Consider the following 21162-nt stretch of genomic DNA (forward strand, 5'->3'; position numbering starts at 1 on the left):
GAGTGTGAGATTTCCCCAAAAGAAAAGTAGCATTTAGTTAGGTTAAGTGTCAAGTTGCTAGCTTACACTGTATAAAAGTCAATATGTACCAAGTCATATTAGTGAATTTCATCTGCACTGCTAGGAGGTTGTTGAACTCAATTAGAGAAATGTGCAGAGCTTGATTTGATGTGTGAGGAGGTTAGGAGACCACAATCAATTAAAAAGAACACATGTATATCCTGTTCTGGGGAAACAGTTGTTATAGTATCCCTTGTTCAGTTTCTGCTTTTTTCTCTGACTTTACCTCTGAATATAAGAGAACAAAAGGTTTAATAATTCCCCAGTTACATTTGGAATTATTTTGTCAGCAATACCTAATAGGAAGACACACCATCGTTGTTTTCTTGAATGACGCCTCAAGCAGCTACAATTAAACATGTTGTACTTTTTTTTTCACGTAGCAAAACCATTTGAAAATGGACAATATTTGGACATTTATGGAATTACAAGAGACCAGGCTGGAGAATATGAATGCAGTGCAGAAAATGATGTGTCATTTCCAGATGTGAAAAAAGTGAAAATTGTCGTAAACTGTAAGTCCCATAACCTTTTATCAATATAATTTCAAAGAAAAGATAAAACACCTGAAAAATACTGTCTGAAACATATGTTGCTATTTTTTAAGAGGTGGTCTCTTGATAAACACTGCCTATTGGCAGTGAAAATGTTTACATGTTAGAATATTGATCAAACTGTTTTATGTAACATCAATTGCCCCAAGTAATTCCACAATAATTCAGTTTAATGTTTAGATGGCAGTGTTTCCGGTATCATCCTAGTCCCTGGCATTCTAAACTGTGGTATCCTTATCTCTAAAGCATCCTATACTCATGGTGTTATCTTCATTCTCATGGGTTTCACCTGGAGTGTATTCTGACTAAATTTAAGTGTGGAATTCCCAATCAGATTTGATGGACATGAAGTGTGCTATTCTGTACTTAAAGAGAAAAGCTGTTACTGTGATACTCCTATTATGTGGGTATTTAGTTCTATTTAGTGTGGACAATAATGAGAAAACAAAGAAGTAATTTTCCCATGAACGTCATTAGTAGGAAATTAGAATATTAAGAGATACCTGCAGAACCATCAGTGTCATTATGTTATACCTTTTCTCTAAATATATTTCAAAACAGTGATGAAAGTCATTTTTTCATTAATATCTTATATCTTATGATCTCAACAGCAATGACTGCGATAGTCTTTACTTTTCAAAAACAATCCTTTTTAGTCTTTCTCTCAAAAATTTTCACATTGTTTAACTTATTCAAATAGAATATTTTGGGGATAATAGTATTTTACCAAAAGTGTTTTCAAACTATAGCTTCCAATGTGTTTTCCTCCCATTTATACATCTTTCTATATATGGCCATTGCTAATAATGAGTACATTGTATTGTACCATAGATCAGAAGGAGAATTTTCCAAATATATCCCCCAATGCTAAAACTAAGCAGTTTTTTCATAGTAATGTGAATCTCAGTTTCATGGGTCAAAAAATGACTATCAAAACACTCTAGGCAGTTGAGTGTCTGCCAGGGCAAATCACTGCCACCAACTAACATTTGTCAGTGACTAAGCTATACATTTGGGGTTGACTCTGAGCAAATGTGCATAATGCCAGAAGGAGGCAGTTTCTGGAGCAGAGTTTCTCATATAATATTCTGAGACAAACTTCCGCAGAGCACCCAAGAAGCTTACTAGAAATGGAAATTTTCTGTGCCCCACCAGCCCTACTGAATCAAAATCCTTGAGGTATACGGCCTGGAATTATGCATTTATGATAAGTTCCCATTGAATCTCAGGACTCCTTTTGCAGAGGGTTACTGCTCATCCCTCTGGAACTCTCTGAAATTAGAGTTAATAAGCAAATAAAAATCCCTGATTATTTTATAACTAACCATGCTTATCTGAATATGAGTCTACAGATTTTATTGTTGGAGGGTTGGGAAAAGAGGTGAGAAATAGGAGTACAAGGGAAGTAATATTTTTAGCAGTGAGCACTAAGAAAAGAAAAGGTAGAGTCAATCTGTCAAACAAGCAAGACACCCAGCCTGGCTATGCAGCCTACTTTCAAGCCCCCAGAAACAACATATCTCTAAACTCATGTCTCCAATGGGGATACAACTGAACACAAGCTGCCATATGGATTTTCATGGGCCTATCCTCCATGTATAATCCACACTTTTTTTTGCATTCACACTTTCTTTTCTATCCTTTTTATCTCTCTGACTTTAGTTCATTGTCACTTATTATGTAATCTGATTCTCTTTTTTTTCCTGGACAAGTGGGTACTTTAGACTGATAAAGGTCAAGTAAAGATGCAGAAATTTGGAGAGAAATTGAATTGAAAGAAAGACACACCAACCAATGAGTCGTCATCTAAAGGATTTGTGTGGAGAAAAGAATCCATATATAAAGCAGAAGGACAGAAATTAAGGAAACAGATGTCAAGAACTATGAAGGATCTGCCACAATTTCATGGTTGCTGGCAGAAGACAGAGACAAGGGGCAGTTTATTACTCATAGCGATAGCAGTAGCCAGAGTATTGTCTTACATCCGTTCCCCAAGCCCTAATTACTACAGGGTGATATGATGAGGGCTAGGCGACGCCTATACACACAGTGGGTTTGTGTCATAGCTGAGGCTCCCTGAGCTTAGAAACTCGAATTTTTTTTGTATAATGGCAGCAAGCAAACCTGCCCTTTGCCACAGAGGGAGAAATTATCTTTATTATACTGGACTGTAAACAAACCTGCCCTTTGCTCCACGGAGAGAACTACCTCTTCTATCTTCCAAGACTGTTCTCTATACAAACTTCCTTGAAAAGATTGTCAGGAACAAAATCTCTCAGTGCCTCTGCTCACAAGATGTGCAGAAACACAAGAGGCCCATGGAGAATTGTCTTCCAACACAAAATGGAAGCAGGAAAGTTTGAAGCAGAGCCTAGAAACATTCCATCAGTTGAAAAGGGTGCTTCAGTGTCTTTTGCAAGGTTTTAGACACCTAAAAATCGGTAGAAAAGAAAACGTCGTTAACCAACTTTAACTTAAGAAGGAAAACCGGAAGGAAAAAGGGGAAAGTAAAAAAAAAAAAAGAAGGTTAAGGACGTGTTTATATAGTCATGATGCAGACTATGTTTTTTAAGAACTAATTTCAGTTAAAGTACAGTCATAAGTGGAAATATTGGTGCCAACACAGTATTAAAAATATTAAGAAAATGGACTCAACAGGATTTTTTAAATGGTTTTAAACATTCAATGTTGTTTTCTGCTGCTTCTCAAATTATACCTTTGATAGCTCACATTTTCTTAAATGTGCCATGAAGAATTGTATTGAATACTGATTGATCAATTGAATTTACATCTCTTGAATCAATATTTTATGTAAGTTTGTTCAGACTTCTGGTCAAGACCTAAAATTTGCCTTAGTTTGGAATAATTTTATCACACGTATACCAGTGATAGCTAAGTAGCGTAGGTGTGTGAGTGTAAGTGTGTATGTTCCTGGTTATGAGGAAATTTGGAAAGTATTAATTTTGTGAATTTACCCCTTTAGAAGCACTAGCCATAGATTTTACTGATTTCCCAAAGGAAATTAGCCAAAACCTACTGAACAAACTTTAGTTTGTCAAAGCCCAAAATTGAGCACAGAGCTCTATAACAAACACGGACAAGAAATATATTACATACTTACATATATATTACACATTTTTACATATGTATGTATATATATACTTACATATATATTACATATGTAAGTATGTATATATATTTCTTAACAAATTGAAAAACAAACTAAAAAATGAAAAGGAATCATGACAGTTATCATAAACAGACCTTGAGAAATTAATACACATACACACACATAACACGAGAGAAAAAAATTTGAACCAGTTGGTTAGCTAAGCCAGAGGGAGCTAGTGGATTAGAGTTGGATAGATTCTCTGTCTTATTTGCATTTGTATTCCATCCCTGGAAGCAGCCTAGAAGACATTAGTCCCATAATTTTTATTGTTAATTAAAAAGTGGAAAAATGAATGTCCAGAAAGCCCATGGGTTCAATTAAACTGGGAAAAACAGGAAAAGAGAGACCAGGGTCTAAAAAATCAGTAAAGTTGATTCATGGAAGCCAAATCTAGAATCTGGAAAATGTAGATGGTATCATAGACTAATCAAATAACAAAGATCTCTATAGGGAAGCAGAATCCCAGATTTAGAAATCAGGAAAGCCTGCAAGACCTCACGCTTCAAGATGAATGTTGCTGGTAAAAGGGGCAGGATTCTCTGATCTTGTGACAGGTTGTTTTTTCTCCACTCTATTTATATGTACTTTTCCAGTTAAGAGTAACTCTTTTAGAAATGCAGGCCTTATAGTCAGGTGTAACTTATTTGAACTCTTGTTCTATAATTTACTGGACTTTGAGACCTTGGGAAACCACTTTACCTCTCTGAGTCTCAATTTCCAATTGTGTAAATTTGGGGCAATAATAGATAATTTTCAGGGTTTGGGTAAGGATTAAATAAGATGATATACATATAGCACCTATCACAGTGACTAGCCCACTGTTGGCAATTGAAAAAATATACATCTCTCTCTGCACATATTTACTCTAGAATGTAAGCTCTATGTCTTAAGGGGTTTTCCTTTCCTTTGTACAATGATGTGTTCCCGTCACATAGAGCAGCACCAGGTTTATAGGAGGCACTCAAAAAATAGTTGTCAGATGAATTATTTAAAAGATTAGCATTCACCAAGTGCATTACTCTACTAGGCAAAACAGGAAAGAGGTAATTAGGTTTGTTCCACAATTATATATTTTTTTCTCCCAGAACAATAAGTAAATGGTATGTTGACTAACTGATTTCCGATACCATTTTTTTAACCAAAATTTTCAGGTGGATTCAATAAAGATAACCTGCCATTTATATAGTGCTTTCACCCAGAAGGAGGAAGCATTAATTCCATTTTTTTTTACAGATAAGAAAATTGAAGTTCGATGAGATTAAAATATTTCATAACGTCCCTGATTTTCAAGGGCGAAAAGACATGAATAAAGGAAAGTATTAATTAACCAGAAAAAAATATAGAGTCAACTAGATTAAGGTAAAAAGAGGTCTAGATATTATTTCAGTTTTCGCTCATGTCAGTAAGATCATTCATTGTATTTGGTATCAGAAATTATTTTGCACACACAATTTCCAGTAAAATAGATTGAGTACTTCTTCCTATGGTCAAACAGTAAAGATATTTTTGAGTGCACTGTGAACTAAGATTTTATCCAGTAAATCACAGGCACATATTTGTACATTATTTTGCATCTGATACATATTCATTTATGCAAATGTACACTTTATCTTCCAATGTAACTAGCTCCAAACATGTGGAATAGAATGTACCAATTAGTATAACTTATTACAATTGTATCAAAGCCTGAAATGAGGGGCCACCAGGGAGAGGTAAGAGGAGGAAGAAGATTCTAGGGAAGGGACCAGTTTTCTTAGGCTATTCATAAAGTTTTCTCCAACACGTTGGGCAAGTTAGGCAGACACATCAGACTTAAGACTAGAAGAAATTGCAGATGACAAGTAGATATCACCTTAAATAAAGAGAAAAGCTCAGCATTCGGAGTTGGAATTGGACAAAGATACTACCATAGGACCAGAAGAAAAATGAGAGTTATTTGAATTCACAGTTATCACCTACGCTTTCATTTCTGGTTCCATTTTGTGCCCCTACCTTTACTTTCCGTTCTCCTCATCTTTTTATACTGCTTATAATATAAGCTACTCTCCTGTTTTTAAATTTCTTGATAAGCTAATTAACACTTACCTGGAACAACTCAGGACATTAAAAACCACATATTGTTTTTCTTCTAAATGAAGTACTAGTTCACATGTAATAATGAAGATTTACTTCAGTAAATCTACATTTATATATGTATTTATTTACCTATTTACTTATTGCTTACTATGATACTATCGAGGTCTTAGGGCCAGAGATACCAGTCTTCAAGGAGTTCAACATCTAAGAGAAGAGAAAGACAAAAGAGGAAAACATAGGCAGAACACTCTATGACATAAATCACAGCAAGATCCTTTTAGACCCACCTCCTAGAGTAATGGAAATAAAAACAAAAATAAACAAATGGGACTTAATGAAACTTAGAAGCTTTTGCACAGCTAAGGAAACCATAAACAAGACGAAAAGACAACCCTCAGAATGGGAGAAAATATTTGCAAATGAATCAACGGACAAAGGATTAATCTCCAAAATATATAAACAGCTCATGCAGCTCAATATTAAAGAAACAAACAACCCAATCCAAAAATGAGCAGAAGATCTAAATAGACATTTCTCCAAAGAAGACATACAGATGGCCAAGAAGCACATGAAAATCTGCTCAACATCACTAATTATTAGAGAAATGCAAATCAAAACTACAATGAGGTATCACCTCATACCAGTTAGAATGGACATCATCAGAAAATCTACAAACAACAAATGTTGGAGAGGGTGTGGAGAACCCTCTTGCACTGTTGGTGGGAATGTAAATTGATACAGCCACTATGGAGAACAGTATGGAAGTTCCTTAAAAAACTAAAAATAGAATTACCATATGATCCAGCAATCCCACTACTGGGCATATACCCAGAGAAAACCATAATTCAAAAAGACACATGCACTCCAATGTTCATTACAGCACTGTTTACAATTGCCAAGTCATGGAAGCAACCTAAATGCCCATCGACAGACGAATAAAGAAGTGGTACATGTATGCAATGGAATATCACTCAGCCATAAAAAGGAACAAAATTGAGTCATTTGTTGAGACGTGGATGGATCTAGAGACTGTCATACAGAGTGAAGTAAGTCAGAAAGAGAAAAACAAATATCGTATATTAACACATGTATGTGGAACCTAGAAAAATGGTACAGATGAACCGGTTTACAGGGCAGAAGTTGAGACACAGATGTAGAGAACAAATATATGGACACCAAGGGGGGAAAGCCGTGGGGGGATGGGGATGGTGGTGTGCTGAATTGGGTGATTGGGATTGACATGTATACACTGATGTGTATAAAATTGATGACTAATAAGAACCTGCTGCATAAAAAAATAGATAAAATTCAAAAATAAAAAAAAAAAAAACCATGAAGTTGTAGTAAAGTGTGGCAAGTACTTTGATAAACCAATCATAAGGTGCTATGCAAGGCTATTATAAAGACACCTTGGGGTATCAGTGAAAGCTTCCAAGAGGCCTTGGCCCTGATGGTGTCTGAAGGATAAAGTTGAATTTGATAGATACTAAAAAGAAAAAAAAGGAAATAAAGGAGTGAGGCCTCCGTGGCAATAGCAGCAGCATTTGCTTAACCCCATAGGAATTAGGGGACAAGGCACTGCTGGATCTGTCAGGCTGCGGTGAGCTGGAGGAGACCAAAAAGGGAAACAGAAAGGAGGATGGGTAGTGTAGAGGAAGGCAGGGCCAGATTCAATGGGAGTTCATGAATTTTCATAGGCAGACATAGATCCAGTGCTTCACAATCAAAGAAGAATAACTTTGAGATGATAAAACTATTCAGAGACACATCTGAATATTAAAGAAATGTATTTAAATATTTTTCTTTCCTACATCCATGGATTGTACTTGGAAGTTTTCTGTTTTGTCATAGCAAGGGCAAAGGAAAAAATTAAAATGGCACTATTGAAAACAACTACAGCTAAAAGAGACATGAGGAACTAAGAAATTTGAAGGAAAATCCTTATGGATATTGAGCACTGAATATTAGAAACGTATGGATAATCACCCAGAAAACATTTTTAAATAAAACATTTCTACTCAATAGAACGACATAAATATCTACAAATTAAAACTTTTCTTTTCACCTTAAGACTTTCATGGTATAAAAAGTTCAGATTTAATTCTATGGTTTATATAATTCCTTAGTTGAAGCAAAACTATGTTATTAAACATGCAGTTAAGGAATACATGATTTCTTCTATTGAGGGAAACATAATTGGTCCTTTGTTTTAAATCTAAGACTTACACTTCAGTTAATGACTAGGGTGCCAAGGCTATTTTTACTTAATGAGTCTGTTACCCAATTTAACTTAAATGTATTCTCTCATACTTTTATCGAGGTTTTGAGAGGAGTTTTAGTGTTAAGGGTCTATGAGTGATCTTTGACCCTTTTGTTCATAGGAAGTCAAAATGTATCTGCAGTAACCAAATGTGCATATTTTTATTATTCCTATTTTTTTCTAAAAGTAAAAGATAAAACAATTTTCTTGCTTTAGTACATGAGCAAGACTTTTTGCTAGATGACAGTCTGTGTTTGTTTTGTTTGTCTTGTTCTTCCTAGATTGGCATTTATTTCTTCAAAAAAAAAAGATATATGTCAAGTAATAGATATAATAGAGATTGACCATCAATTAGCAGTAAGAAAGCAATTTCTAACAGAGTGAAAATGCTTTAGGTTGAAAATAATTCCACGCCAAACTGAAGAAAAGTGGTAAAGTCAGGAAAGAAATAACAAATATATTTGTCACACACTTTTGTGTGTGCTTTTGCTTCTGTGATGGTGTTCTCATCTAGATCCATGCTCTAGTAAGCTGCCCAAGGGTCAAACTCTGAATACTTCAAGGTGCCTCCTTCTGAATATATTCTTCAAACTGATCCTGGAAGTTGAAACAAACATACAGCTTATAAACCCGTATTTATTTAAGTCCAACTTTATTAGCAAATTTCCTTAGTGAGCATGTATATCAAGCAAGATAATTTATGGAATTGAATTCTTTTTAATGGAACACTTGAGAGCAACACAGAATTAATCTTCTTGGGTCTTTTCCATATCATCATGATTGAACTTCACAAGAATTGTCAAGTATTCTCATGTCTGCTCTTGCACATATGTGTGTGTTTTGTGTAAGTGTATGTGTGTGTTTGAAGGGAGTGAAGATTAGGGGAAATATATGGTAGAAATAGTATAAACAAAGGCAATATGTAGAAGAGTTAGAGTAGGTAAATTTGGAAAAAGGGGCCAAACTGTTGGGAAACTTCCTTTGTACTTTAGAGCTTGCTTCTCCCATCTTCCCTTTTTCCTTCCTTCATTTTTGTATGCATTTCCTCTTTCTTTCTCACCATCAGTAGCCCATTGCTACATTTTTCTCATTATCTTTTTCTCTGTTTGTTTCTTCCCTTTCCTTTCCTCTTATTTCTACCCAAATGTATAAAAATACTAAACCAAAATTAAAAAAAACATTTATATAATGGGAATTAGCAATGAATTTTCTTGCCATCTTGGAAATATTTAAAATATACAGATTCCTGAATAACCACTCCCCAAATATACTGAATTATTCAGTCTTTATTATCTTTACTTATAAGTAAATGAATAAATATTTGAAAATTTACTAGGTGATTATAGTAAACATGTATGTTTAGAGATTACAGCATAATGAGTGTAAGACAGAAAGGCTGAAGATCTGAATTCTATTTTTAATTCAGTTACTGAACCTATTATACAACATTGGACAAAGAAGTTAAACTTCTTAGTATTAATTGCCTCATTTGTAAAATGAGGTAATCATGTCTATGGTATTCCCTCATTCTGAGATTCTGATGTGTTTCTCTGATACAACTATCTAAGTTTTTTAGGGACAGTGTGGATTCAACTGCAGGCAGACAGGAAGCAAAGGTTTAAAGCAACTGTTTGGCTTTAGTGTCAAATGATTCTAAATAATCTTATTCTTTTGGTTTGTGAATTCTTTGAGAAGTTACTAAGGATGATAATTTTGTTCTCTCATGCACTGTTGGCAAATTTGGGCAAACTATTTTTTTTAACTTTAAAATTGTAATTTCATGGAAAGAGTAGGTACAACAATGGAGAAATAAATTTCAGAGAATTTCAAAGTAAGGTTGCTGTTTACGCAGTGGAATGTGACAGAGGGTAACAAAAACAGGAGTTGAAATCAGACAAACATGATTTCTAATCCCAGCTCAGTCACTTGTTAACTATGGAGTACTGGGAAAATTAGTTAACCTCTCACAGGCTCAGTTTTCTTACATTAAAAAAAAAAAAAAAAAAAAAAAACTGGAGATAATTATACCTACCTTGAAGATTTCTTCTGAGAATTGTGTCATAATATATGTAAAACAACAGAGCGACTAGCACAGAGCAAATAACCTACATTGTTGAGTAATAGTATTGATATATAGCACGCATCACATTGCCCTTTTTGTTTACATGTCAACCTTCCTTTGTGGCCTGTGAGCTCTCTGAAGAAGGGGACAACTCTTATGCACTTTTGTGCTTGAGGCAGTATGCACATAGTTATGAGGACAGACTCTGCAGCTGGTCACCTAGGCTTTGAATTCTAGCTCTGCCACTTAGTACTATGCAAGCTTGCTCAAATTATTAAGCTTTGTGTGTGTCAGTTTCTTCAACTATTAAGTGGGGACTGAGCATTTAACTATAAGTTAAGGCATAAAAAGGTTTAGTGCATATTAGTATTATATTTTTTCTTTTTTTGGCTGTGTTGGGTCTTCGTTGCTGTGTGCAGGCTTTTCTCTGGTTGCGGCAAGCGGGGGCTACTCTTCGTTGCGGTGTGCAGGCTTCTCATTGCGGCGGCTGTTTTAGAGCACAGGCCCTAGGCGTGCGGGCTTCAGTAGTTGTAGCTCGCGGGCTCTAGAGAGCAGGTTCAGTAGTTGTGGCGCACGGGCTTAGCTGCTCCGTGGCATGTGGGATCTTCCCGGACCAGGGCTCGAACCCTTGTCCCCTGCATTGGCAGGCAGTTTCTTAACCACTACGCGACCAGGGAAGCCCAGTACATATTATTTTAATTTCAGCACCTAACATATTGCCTGGTGATACATGTCTGTAGGTTGAATAAATAAATAAATATAATATAAGCACACATGGAATTTGAAAATTGATAGTATTGTAAGATAACCCAAGTTCCTTCGTGTTATGGATGTATGCTTAGATAGCTTTTGAAATCAGATCACAGAGTTCACAGAAACACTCAAAATGGAATCCTGAAATCCTGATTCTAGGTCTGAGGCTATTTTATTATACCAGCCTGCCTCCATGTAAATCAAAATAAGATTTAATTATTTTCAGTAAACTCTGTAAACTTCAGAGTCTTTGAGAAAGATAGCCTAGTCTGAAGGGTAAGGAGACAGGATCACTGTGGGTAATGAGGAAAAGGTTTGAATAACGAGAATATACACAGGTGCTGCCTGTCAGAATGGCTGTCACTGAAATAAAGTGAAGAACCGAGAGAATTAGGATTCCAGTGAATAGGTAAAACAATCGCAATAAATAATCCTTGGGAATGATGCTGCACTCAAAACAGGTTTGTTCATACATTGTCTGAAATAAGAGATTTTGTTTAGTAGTGAATGTAATGAAGTCTCAGCAACCTACCTGCTTGCTCTACACAGTAAAGGTAACAGCAACGTAACCCCCCCCCCCCCAAAATAAAAACAACTCCCCCCCAAAAAATGCCCACTGTGCTGGGGGCATTAAACAGTTACAGTTTTCATAGGTAAAATGAAAGATGATAAAGTTCTATTTAGAACACTCTCTGTATATTCCAGGCTTAAGATTCACTACTCTGCTCTTATTGCCATGAGGTCATACTTCATTCAGTTTATCAAAAACTTAAAAGTAGTTTGGTGGTAATTTGTATCTTATGCCCACTCCCCAGTTGTTTCAGAGTTAGAGTTAGGGGTTTGGATAATATTTCTAGGTTTTTAAATAATATAGTGAGACATATTAGCTTAATTCATACTAATTTTTTTCTTCTATAAATCATACTTTGACCTAGTCCAAACATATCAGCATTCTGTAGCCTAGAACAGATGTTGAGAGTGTTTCCACATTTGCTTCAACCAACTAGTGTACATTGACATGTCAGGATGGAGGAGGTGAATCAGCAATTAGCTGAAGTTCGCAAATGCTACATTTGTTAACGCTGTTTCACATTTGTGAGCATATTGGTTTTGCAAATCGTTCTATTTTTCTCTGTGAGTGTTGAAAGGACTTTGAAGCTCAGTGCAATTCACATGCAGATGTAGTCTTTGCTAAAGCGTCGCATGAGCTGTTCTGCACAACCCAACAGGAAAGAGATGAATCTGATAATCTATGGATTTTTAGGAGTCAAATTGCATAACTCTAAGAATCTAGTGTCCTGATAGAATTTTCTAGATAATCCAATGTGGTAGAAATTTCAAGTTGTTTATCAAAACCTATTTTTATCTACTTCTAGAACACCTACCCCACTCTCAGCCCCCACCTCTCCCCACTTGGACTACAGTGACTAACCTGTTTAAGGGTTACTTTTGGCCCTGTGACTGAGTTCCAGTGAATGAAATGTGAGCAGAAATGACATGGGCCACTTCCAGGCGTGGCCTATAAAGTTTCCCATGCTCAGTTCCATGCTTGTTACTCTTCCTGGCTAGTTGGAATAGTAACCCCCCACGGTGATCTGGAAAGCTACAGGTTGAAGAAAACAAAGCTATCATTATCTTGAGCCACTGAGTGATTTTATGCCGAAGAATACCCCTACCTCATTACCTCACTTCACTCCTAACCTTTCATTGATCTGAAACATTATGAACTATTAGGTGAATGAGAAATAACCTTCCTTTTCATCGACTCATTGCATGTTTGGGTCTATTTGTTACCATAGCTGAGCCTCTTCTGACTAGTATAATCAAAGTTATGGGCTCAAGTCTTCTGTATAGATTAGACTTTCTTGCCTCATATCTGTCTTTAAAAATCTAGCCAGAAGCAATGATTAAAAGATTCCTGAGAAGAGTAAGGAGATAATGGATCTCTTCTTCCTCCAAGATGAAGCATAGCCTACTGAATTTATATTTGCAAATTTTGTGAGTCATGGTAAAAAAAAAAAAAAAAAAAAAAAATCTATGAATATAATGCCTTTGAGGCTTCATATGATTTTACTAAAAAAATACAACTGGATTCAAAATAGCGTCTGGCCATCAACCTCTGATATGAACTTTCCTGACAAAATGTGACTTGGAGACATAGAAAATGGAACAACAGCTGGAAAACCTCCAAAACTTAATACTAACCCAAAGCCAGTGTTCAGAAGGCATTTCTACAAAGTAAAAAACTCATGGAGTTAGAACACAAAAAAACAAACAAAAAACCAATGCTATACCTCGCTTAGCCTCATGGAAGAAACAGCCCAGCCTTCCTGAAAGAAAACAGAGAACTTAATTTTTCTCCCTGAGCTTCTGCTTCCTGGCTTAGAAACTTCCAGACTTGTGCCAAAGACAAAACTGGACAGCCTCCTCTCTGTATATGGTTGCAGTTATGAAGGCAGTCAGAATATTATTCCCTTGCTCTCACCCAACCTTTATCCACTGGCCCATTGCATTTTATGGGGTATGTTTTCAGAATTTAAAACTTTGTATGTAGGAAGAGAAAGAAGAGAAGAGTACTAAAACCAGACCATGTTGGGGATTGTAGCTTTCCATTGGTTCCGAGTATTATAATATCAGGAACAAGAGGTAGGAGAGGAACTCAAGTTGATACTGTAAATTGTATTTGATTCATCCTGCTAGACACAGGACAGGGGAGAATAGCTGTGACCATGGTCATGCTCTACACTTTGGCTTAAAAAATGCATCCAACCAGGGAGACAGTGAATAGGGTATTTACAAACTACATACCTGTGTGCTGGGAAGCATCAGTTCAAATCAGAACTCCACACAGTAAGAAATGCGGTGTGGCGGGGAACTTAAGTAAATACACAAATATGCATTGGAATAAGAAAAAAAAGAGTACACTTTAAAAAACTTGAAGATGAGTATGTTATTTAAATGATTGGCTATAGCAAAAGGGAGAAAATGTTCAAAAACTTATTAAACATACTTTATATGAAACAAGAAGGCATTTCCTCCACAAAAATGATATCACAAAGCATAGGAAATAGGCTGAGATGAAAGGAGAAGGAAAAAACCAATAAGGTGCACTATAAAAATGACCAATTGTGATGCAGAGAAAGCTGGTGACCTGTTATTTCCTACCATCAACTATACTAGATGTGCAGAAAAACCCCTCCCAGTATTGAACATCTGAAATTGCTAGAAACTATATAGAACATGAAAATATGTCTTTTTCAGCATGGCAAAGCTTGTGTCAATATAAGAAACACAAATTGGAAGCCTGAAAGTATCACAAAATGCTATTCCATCAGGCAAGGAGGCCTGACCAGCTGCTCCCTGGAGGTGTGGAATCTGGTTTTAACTTGCCAATCTTAAGAGACTTGACACAAAAGCTGGGTCTTTTTTGGCACAGAAACTCATAACGATGCCCCCCGCCCTTCCATAAATGTGAGGCAATGAAAGGGTAACACACTCAGGGGTGAAACAGAACACAAACAAACAGAAAAGCTCACTGTGCTATGCCTGTGCCCATCTTGATACAGGGTATGGGGCAAGGGACAGGAGTTATAGGAAAGAAAATTATTCTCCGAGAATTCCCAATCAAAGGTTCATTCATCTATTGATAGATTTGGGACTGGATTCACATTCCCTGTAAAGTCTAAGACATGCTAAGTAGAAATTTTATTTTAAAGTGGTTCTAGGGTGACTGACCCCTTAGGTGTCTGACAGAAGAGAAACTAATGCCCTCTGTAGAACACATTTTAAACACAGACCTCAAAAATTTTCCATAAGGAGTGTTTAAGTAAAATGAGTTCTCAATCAAAAATACAGTGCACAAATGAGAAAGCAAGCCACCAGCAGAGAAACAAACTATAAGACATAAGTAATACAAATATTAGAAATACCCCAAATAGAATATGAACAAAATATTAATATGTTTCAAAGAAATAAAAAGAGAATTAAAGTATGATAAAAGAATGTGATGCTACCCAAATTGAACAGTTAAAAAAAATAATCTCTTAGCAAACTAGAAATATATTTAGCTAACAAAAGACATCAATAAAAAGCTACAGCAGGGCTTCCCTGGTGGCGCAGTGGTTGAGAGTCTGCCTGCTAATGCAGGGGACACGGGTTCGAGCCCTGGTCTGGGAAGATCCCACATGCCGCGGAGCAACTAGGCCCGTGAGCCACAACTACTGAGCCTGTGCTCCGCAACGAGAGGCCGTGATAGTGAGAGGCCCACGCACCGCGATGAAGAGTGGCCCCCGCTTGCTGCAACTAGAGAAAGCCCTCGCACAGAAACGAAGACCCAACACACCCAAAAATAAAATAAATAAATTATTAAAAAAAAAAAAAAAGCTACAGCAAGTATCATACACATGGAAGAAATGTAAATAAATTCCCTTTAAAAAGAGCTAAGACAAGGATACCTCCTTTCATTACTTTTCCTAGCCAAGCCAGGACAACAAGATCAAGAAAAAATTGGAGGTAAAATTATTTGAAAAAAAGAACTAAAACTGCCATTATTCCAAGATGATGTGATTGTCTATGTACAAAACCCAGAAGAATTTACAGATAAATAGAATAAATAAGAGTTTGTCATGATTAATAGATATAAAAATCAATATACCAAATTAAATTGTATTACTATAAATCAACAAAAAAAAGCAAGTCCAGTTAAGAAAAATAATGTTTAGAATATCAACAAAATATAAATGTGTTGAGGATATAAATATATATACACAAACACATATACGGATATATATATATACAATGTATTATTTAAATACATTAACGAAGACCTAATTAAATGGAGAGGTATAGCATACCCAGGGATATTTAGAGATGTTGTCACTCTCAAAACAAAATACAGACTCATTAGAATTCAAATAAAAAATTAAACTTGTTGTTTTCATGAAATTTGACAAGCTATTTATAAAATTTATATTGATAGTATAAGAAACATCTAAGGAAAAAAAAATCAGGTGGGCAATATACCCTACCAGGTGTTAAAATGTATTATAACTATATGATAAGTTTAAAGTGAGATATTAATGCCACAATAGACAAATATATAACTATGGCAGAACAGGGAGCCCCCAAACAGATCCATGAATATATAGGATTCTGATATATCAAAGAGAAGATATTGTAGGGAAAAAATAAACCATTAATAAATGGTTTGGGAACAATTAGTTTTCATAAGTAAAAAAACAAAAGGAAATTAAACTCTACCTCACAACATAAAATCAATTCCAGATAAATTGAGGATGTAATTGTGAAAGGTAAATCATGAAAAACCTCTAAAAGACAACATAAGAGACTAGTTTTCTGACCCTTGGTAGGGACAGTGTCCTTAAACTAAATAGGAAAAGGAAAACTATAAAGACAATGACATATATTATATCACATTAAAATTAACACTTTTTTTATGAAAGACAGCAAGAAGAAAAGTCACAAACTGAGGAAGGTTTTGAAATACATAAAGCCAACAAAGATTAAATATACAGAAAATATAAAGAACATCTATTAAAAAAGAACCAAGAAATCTCATAATATGAAAAGACACATGATAGGCATTTCACAGCAGAAGGAAGTCTAGTGGATCATAAAGATATAAAAAGATGTCCAAGCTCATTTTTTTAAAAATGGAAATAATACAAATTAAAATCATAATCAATTTATCATTTCACATAAACATATTAGCAACAATGTAAATCTTAAAATATCATGTTTTGTGACAGTGTAGTGCTAAAAGAAATCTCAGGTATTCTTGAGGAAAATGTAAATTGAAATAATAACTTTGGGAAGCAATTTTATATCACCTGGTAATGTTGAGCATGTGCATACCCTGCAGCCTGGCAGTTTCTCTCTGAGATATGTTCCCTGCATATGTGTACATATGAACCAGAAAATATGTACAAGAATGTTTGTAGAGGATTCTTTATAGTAGCAACAAAACTAAAAACAACCCAAATGTTCATCAACACTAAATAGGGTATATAATAAACATCTATACAGAAGTAAAAATAAATATATTGTATCTACAGGAATCAGTCTCAATGTATCTCAAAAATTTAATATTAAGTTAAAAAATAAGCAGAAAATACATGTAACATGAGATTGTTGATATAAAGTTCAAAAATAATCTAAACAATATATTGTTTAGGAATGGCTGCATCAGTAGTAAACTAAAAAAGAATGTTTTCTGGAATACAGATGAAAATGACAAAGAAATGAAAACTATGAAAGGGAAAATGAATGATTTGGAGGACTGAATTTCTATTTAAGTTAACAATTATATGTGTTTCTAAGAAGAAACAAGAACATCTAAAGAAGCAATAGTCAAAGAAATAATTGAAGAAAAGTTTTAAGAATTGAAAGAAGCACTGAGAATGCATATCTATATAGCCCACAAACTTAGATATATCCTGTTAAAAGTCTTTTTCAATCATATGAAATATAAAATAATTTGGTCTTAAAAAATTCATTCCTACAGAGAAGTTAAAAAAATTTTTTAAACTCTCCTCAAATTTCTCCTCTACAGTACTAAATAACAACTGGTAATAAAACAATGCTTATAGAATTTGGGGGGATGTATGTTGTGATGTAAGAACCAATCATTAATGTCTGATAACAACAGGAAGGGATTATTGCTATGCAAGATCTCAGCAAATATGCCCCCCACAGGCCTGTCTAGCTTACAGTTGCCAGATTAACATTAATAGTTTAAATAATAGAAAAACAATAGAATCAAAGTACTGACAATAGTCTTTGAAACTAGCTAAATTCAGATGTAATTCCAAACAATTGGTATAAACAAGATTTCATAAATTCCTTCAAAAACGTTTTGCATTTAAATCTATATAATGTAAATAAATTGAATGCAAAAGGTCAGGGTATGAAAGCTCAGATTATACTCTTTAAATGACATGCATTGACAGAGACATTGAGGTGAATGGAAGAATGGAGAGCAGAATGATTGGGGCGGCAGGAGGACACACAGAGAGCATGCTAAATGTTATCTTTCATATATCAAAGAAAATAAAATAATTTAATTACTGAATTTTGATAATCCAAGAAACATAAGTAATATTGTTAAAGGAGAAAAGTAAACCCCAATAAAAATATATGCAGGAAGTATGAATGCAAATCTCTTCCACATATAGTAAAATGAGAAGGGAAAGCCATGAAGCATGAACACTTGAACTCACACACAAAAAAGAGAAAACCAATTGAGAACATCAGTTAAAATAACTAATATGACTAATGGTGCTCTTAAAAGGAAAATAATAGTCGGTTTGTATTTTAAAACACTATTGTTTATTATGTGCTAATATATTGGGTTGGCCAAAAGCTTCGTTCATTTTTTTCCGTAAGCTGGCTTCAGTAGCACTTAGTTGTCTTTAACTTCATTTGAAACAATTTTGTTAGATTGTATGTGACAGCCATCATATCAGCATGCATATAAAAAAAGACTTATCAAAATTGGTGAATTTTTATGTAGCCATTTTAATATTAAAGATGGAAGAAAAAAAGCAACATTCTTGGCATATTATGCTTTATTATTTCAAGAAAGGTAAACACACAACCGAAATGCAAAAAAAGATTTGTGCAGTGTATGGAGAAGGTGCTGTGACTGATCAAACGTGTCAAAAGTGGTTTGTGAACTTTCGTGATGGAGATTTCTTGCTGGACAATTCTCCATGGTCGGGTAGACCAGTTGAAGTTGATAGCGATCATATCGAGACATTAATTGAGAACAATCAATGTTATACTACACAGGAGATAGCTGACATACTCAAAATATCCAAATCAAGTGTTGAAAATCATTTGCACCAGCTTGGTTATGTTAATCACTTTGATGTTTGGGTTCCATGTAAGTTAAGCGAAAAAAAAAACTTCTTGACCGCATTTCTGCACGCGATTCTCTACTTAAACGTAACATTTTTAAAACAAATTGTGATGGGCAATGAAAAGTGGACACTGTACAATAATATGGAACGGAAGAGATCATGGGGCAAGTGAAATGAAACACCACCAACCACACCAAAGGCCAGTCTTCATCCAAAGAAGGTGATGTGTATTTGGTGGGATTGGAAGGGAATCTTCTATTATGAACTCCTTCCGGAAAACCAAATGATTAATTCCGACAAGTACTGCTCCCAGTTAGACCAACTGAAAGCAGCACTCAACAGACAGCACCCAGAATTAGTCAACAGAAAACGCATAATCTTCCATCAGGATAACACAAGACCGCATATTTCTTTGGTGACCAGGCAAAAACTGTTACAGCTTGGCTGGGAAGTTCTGATTCATCCTCTGTATTCACCAGACGTTGCACCTTCGGATTTCCATTTATTTCCGTCTTTACAAAATTCTCTTAATGGAAAAATTTTCAATTCCCTGGAAGACTGTAAAAGGCACCTGGAACAGTTCTTTGCTCAAAAAGATAAAAAGTTTTGGGAAAATGGGATTAAGAAGTTGCCTGAAAAATGGCAGAAGGCAGTGGAACAAAAGGGTGAATACGTTGTTCAATAAAGTTCTTGGTGAAAATGTAAAATGTGTCTTTTATTTTTACTTAAAAACCAAAGGCACTTTTTGGCCAATCCAATAATAATCAATGGTATATTGCTATATAAGACAAATCTAAAGCAAAGTAACATAAAAAATTTAACTTAAAGAATGGATAAAGATTTGTTAAAGCAATTCAAGGAAAATTAAAAGAGGAGTAAAAATAATTTTAAAATATTCATTTCAAGGCAGCACATTAATAGTCTAATTAATGTTTCCCTCATGAGTTTGGAACCAATTGAGAGGGAGATTCAGGAGCTTGACAAAATGGAAAGCCTGCCTCTGTCACTAGAGCATGGACAAGAATCAAAGCATGAGTTCTTTAGGAAGGATGGTTCTAAACATGGAAGGTGACAAACAGAACATGAATAATTCCTTCTTCCAGTTCAACATTCAGTTAACTTCCTCCCATGGGAATGGTGAGACAGGCCAGCAGTATTACTCTGGGGAAAAACCCTCCACATAGAATTATGAGGTCAGGAAAATGGAAGTGCCTTCCCTAATAATCCATACCAATAAAAAACCTTATTAGTCAAGTAATATAAAATACATGTATTAATATATGTGTGGATGTATGTATATAAATATATATGTGTGCATGTGTGCATATGTGTATATATATGTGTGTGTATATATGTATACAGATATATATATCAAGTCTTTTTAGAAAGAAAGATAGGAAATATTTACAAATTCACAAGTGATTGGAGAAAGTTGTACTTAAAAGTCCTCATCTTTTGCTGGATCAAGTAGAAATAAATAAGAAGATAAAGAATTTTAATAATAATATTAGTGATGTTAAATTAATATGCACATTGGATTTTGCACCCTCAAAGAGTAAACTATGTATAATGGCAGCCACAGAATTTTTATAAATAGTGTTTATCTACCAGGACACAAAATAAAAAATCTCAATAGATCTCACGAAGCAGAAATTGGATGAGTCATATTTTCTGATCCAACTTTAATAATAAATGTTTAAATCCCCAAACTACAATGACAAGACCCCAAACTAAACTCTTAAATATCTTTTTTTGGTGCCCATTTAAGAAACAGCAGGAGCAAGTATACCATATAGCAAAAAAGACCAAATTCAAGGAAAACTATATTCAGGAGTAACTTTATAATTTTAATAGCTTTTTATTAGGATTAGGAGATTAAGTTCAATACTCATTAAAACTATAGGAGACCCCTCCTGCATAAAGTTAAGACCCCCAAAAGGCTAGATCTGTAATATTATAAGGATGAATGAGAAATATACTCCATGTCTCAAAAGGAGATTCAAGGAATTTTTCCTATCACAAACCTTATCCTAATTTCATGGAAGAAAATTATCCTCTGAGAATCTATAACCTCAACTTATTTGCAGCCACATAGTCAGTTTTATTTAAAAAATGTAAAGGTGTTAATTGAATTTACTCTTGTCCAAAATAGGTGAACTCCACAGGAAGCTCTCAAAAAACAAAAAATGGAAAAGTAAAACTAAAACTAAACACAAAAACAAAAATCTTCTCAGGAGAAGTGTGACTTCATTCTACTCCTTAAAAATCTCTCTAGGCAAAGTGCCAAGTAAAATGAAAATCTCAGAGCCAAAAATCACCTAACTTACAATGAAATAATGAGACAT

At 34.8% G+C, this 21162-nt stretch overlaps 1 protein-coding gene across 1 annotated transcript in view; it reads left to right on the plus strand.

Moving 5' to 3' along the window:
* The window catches only part of NEGR1 (neuronal growth regulator 1), a 930286-nt gene that overhangs the window by 627052 nt on the left and 282072 nt on the right, over positions 1–21162 (plus strand). Inside the window, exon 5 of the mRNA XM_082358652.1 lies at positions 444–575. Within this exon, the coding sequence (XP_082214778.1) occupies positions 444–575 (132 nt within the window). The remainder of the gene's footprint in view (positions 1–443; positions 576–21162) is intronic.

The sequence above is a fragment of the Balaenoptera borealis genome (assembly GCF_965194805.1).
Source record: "Balaenoptera borealis genome assembly, chromosome: 1".
Taxonomy (NCBI): Eukaryota; Metazoa; Chordata; class Mammalia; order Artiodactyla; family Balaenopteridae; genus Balaenoptera; species Balaenoptera borealis.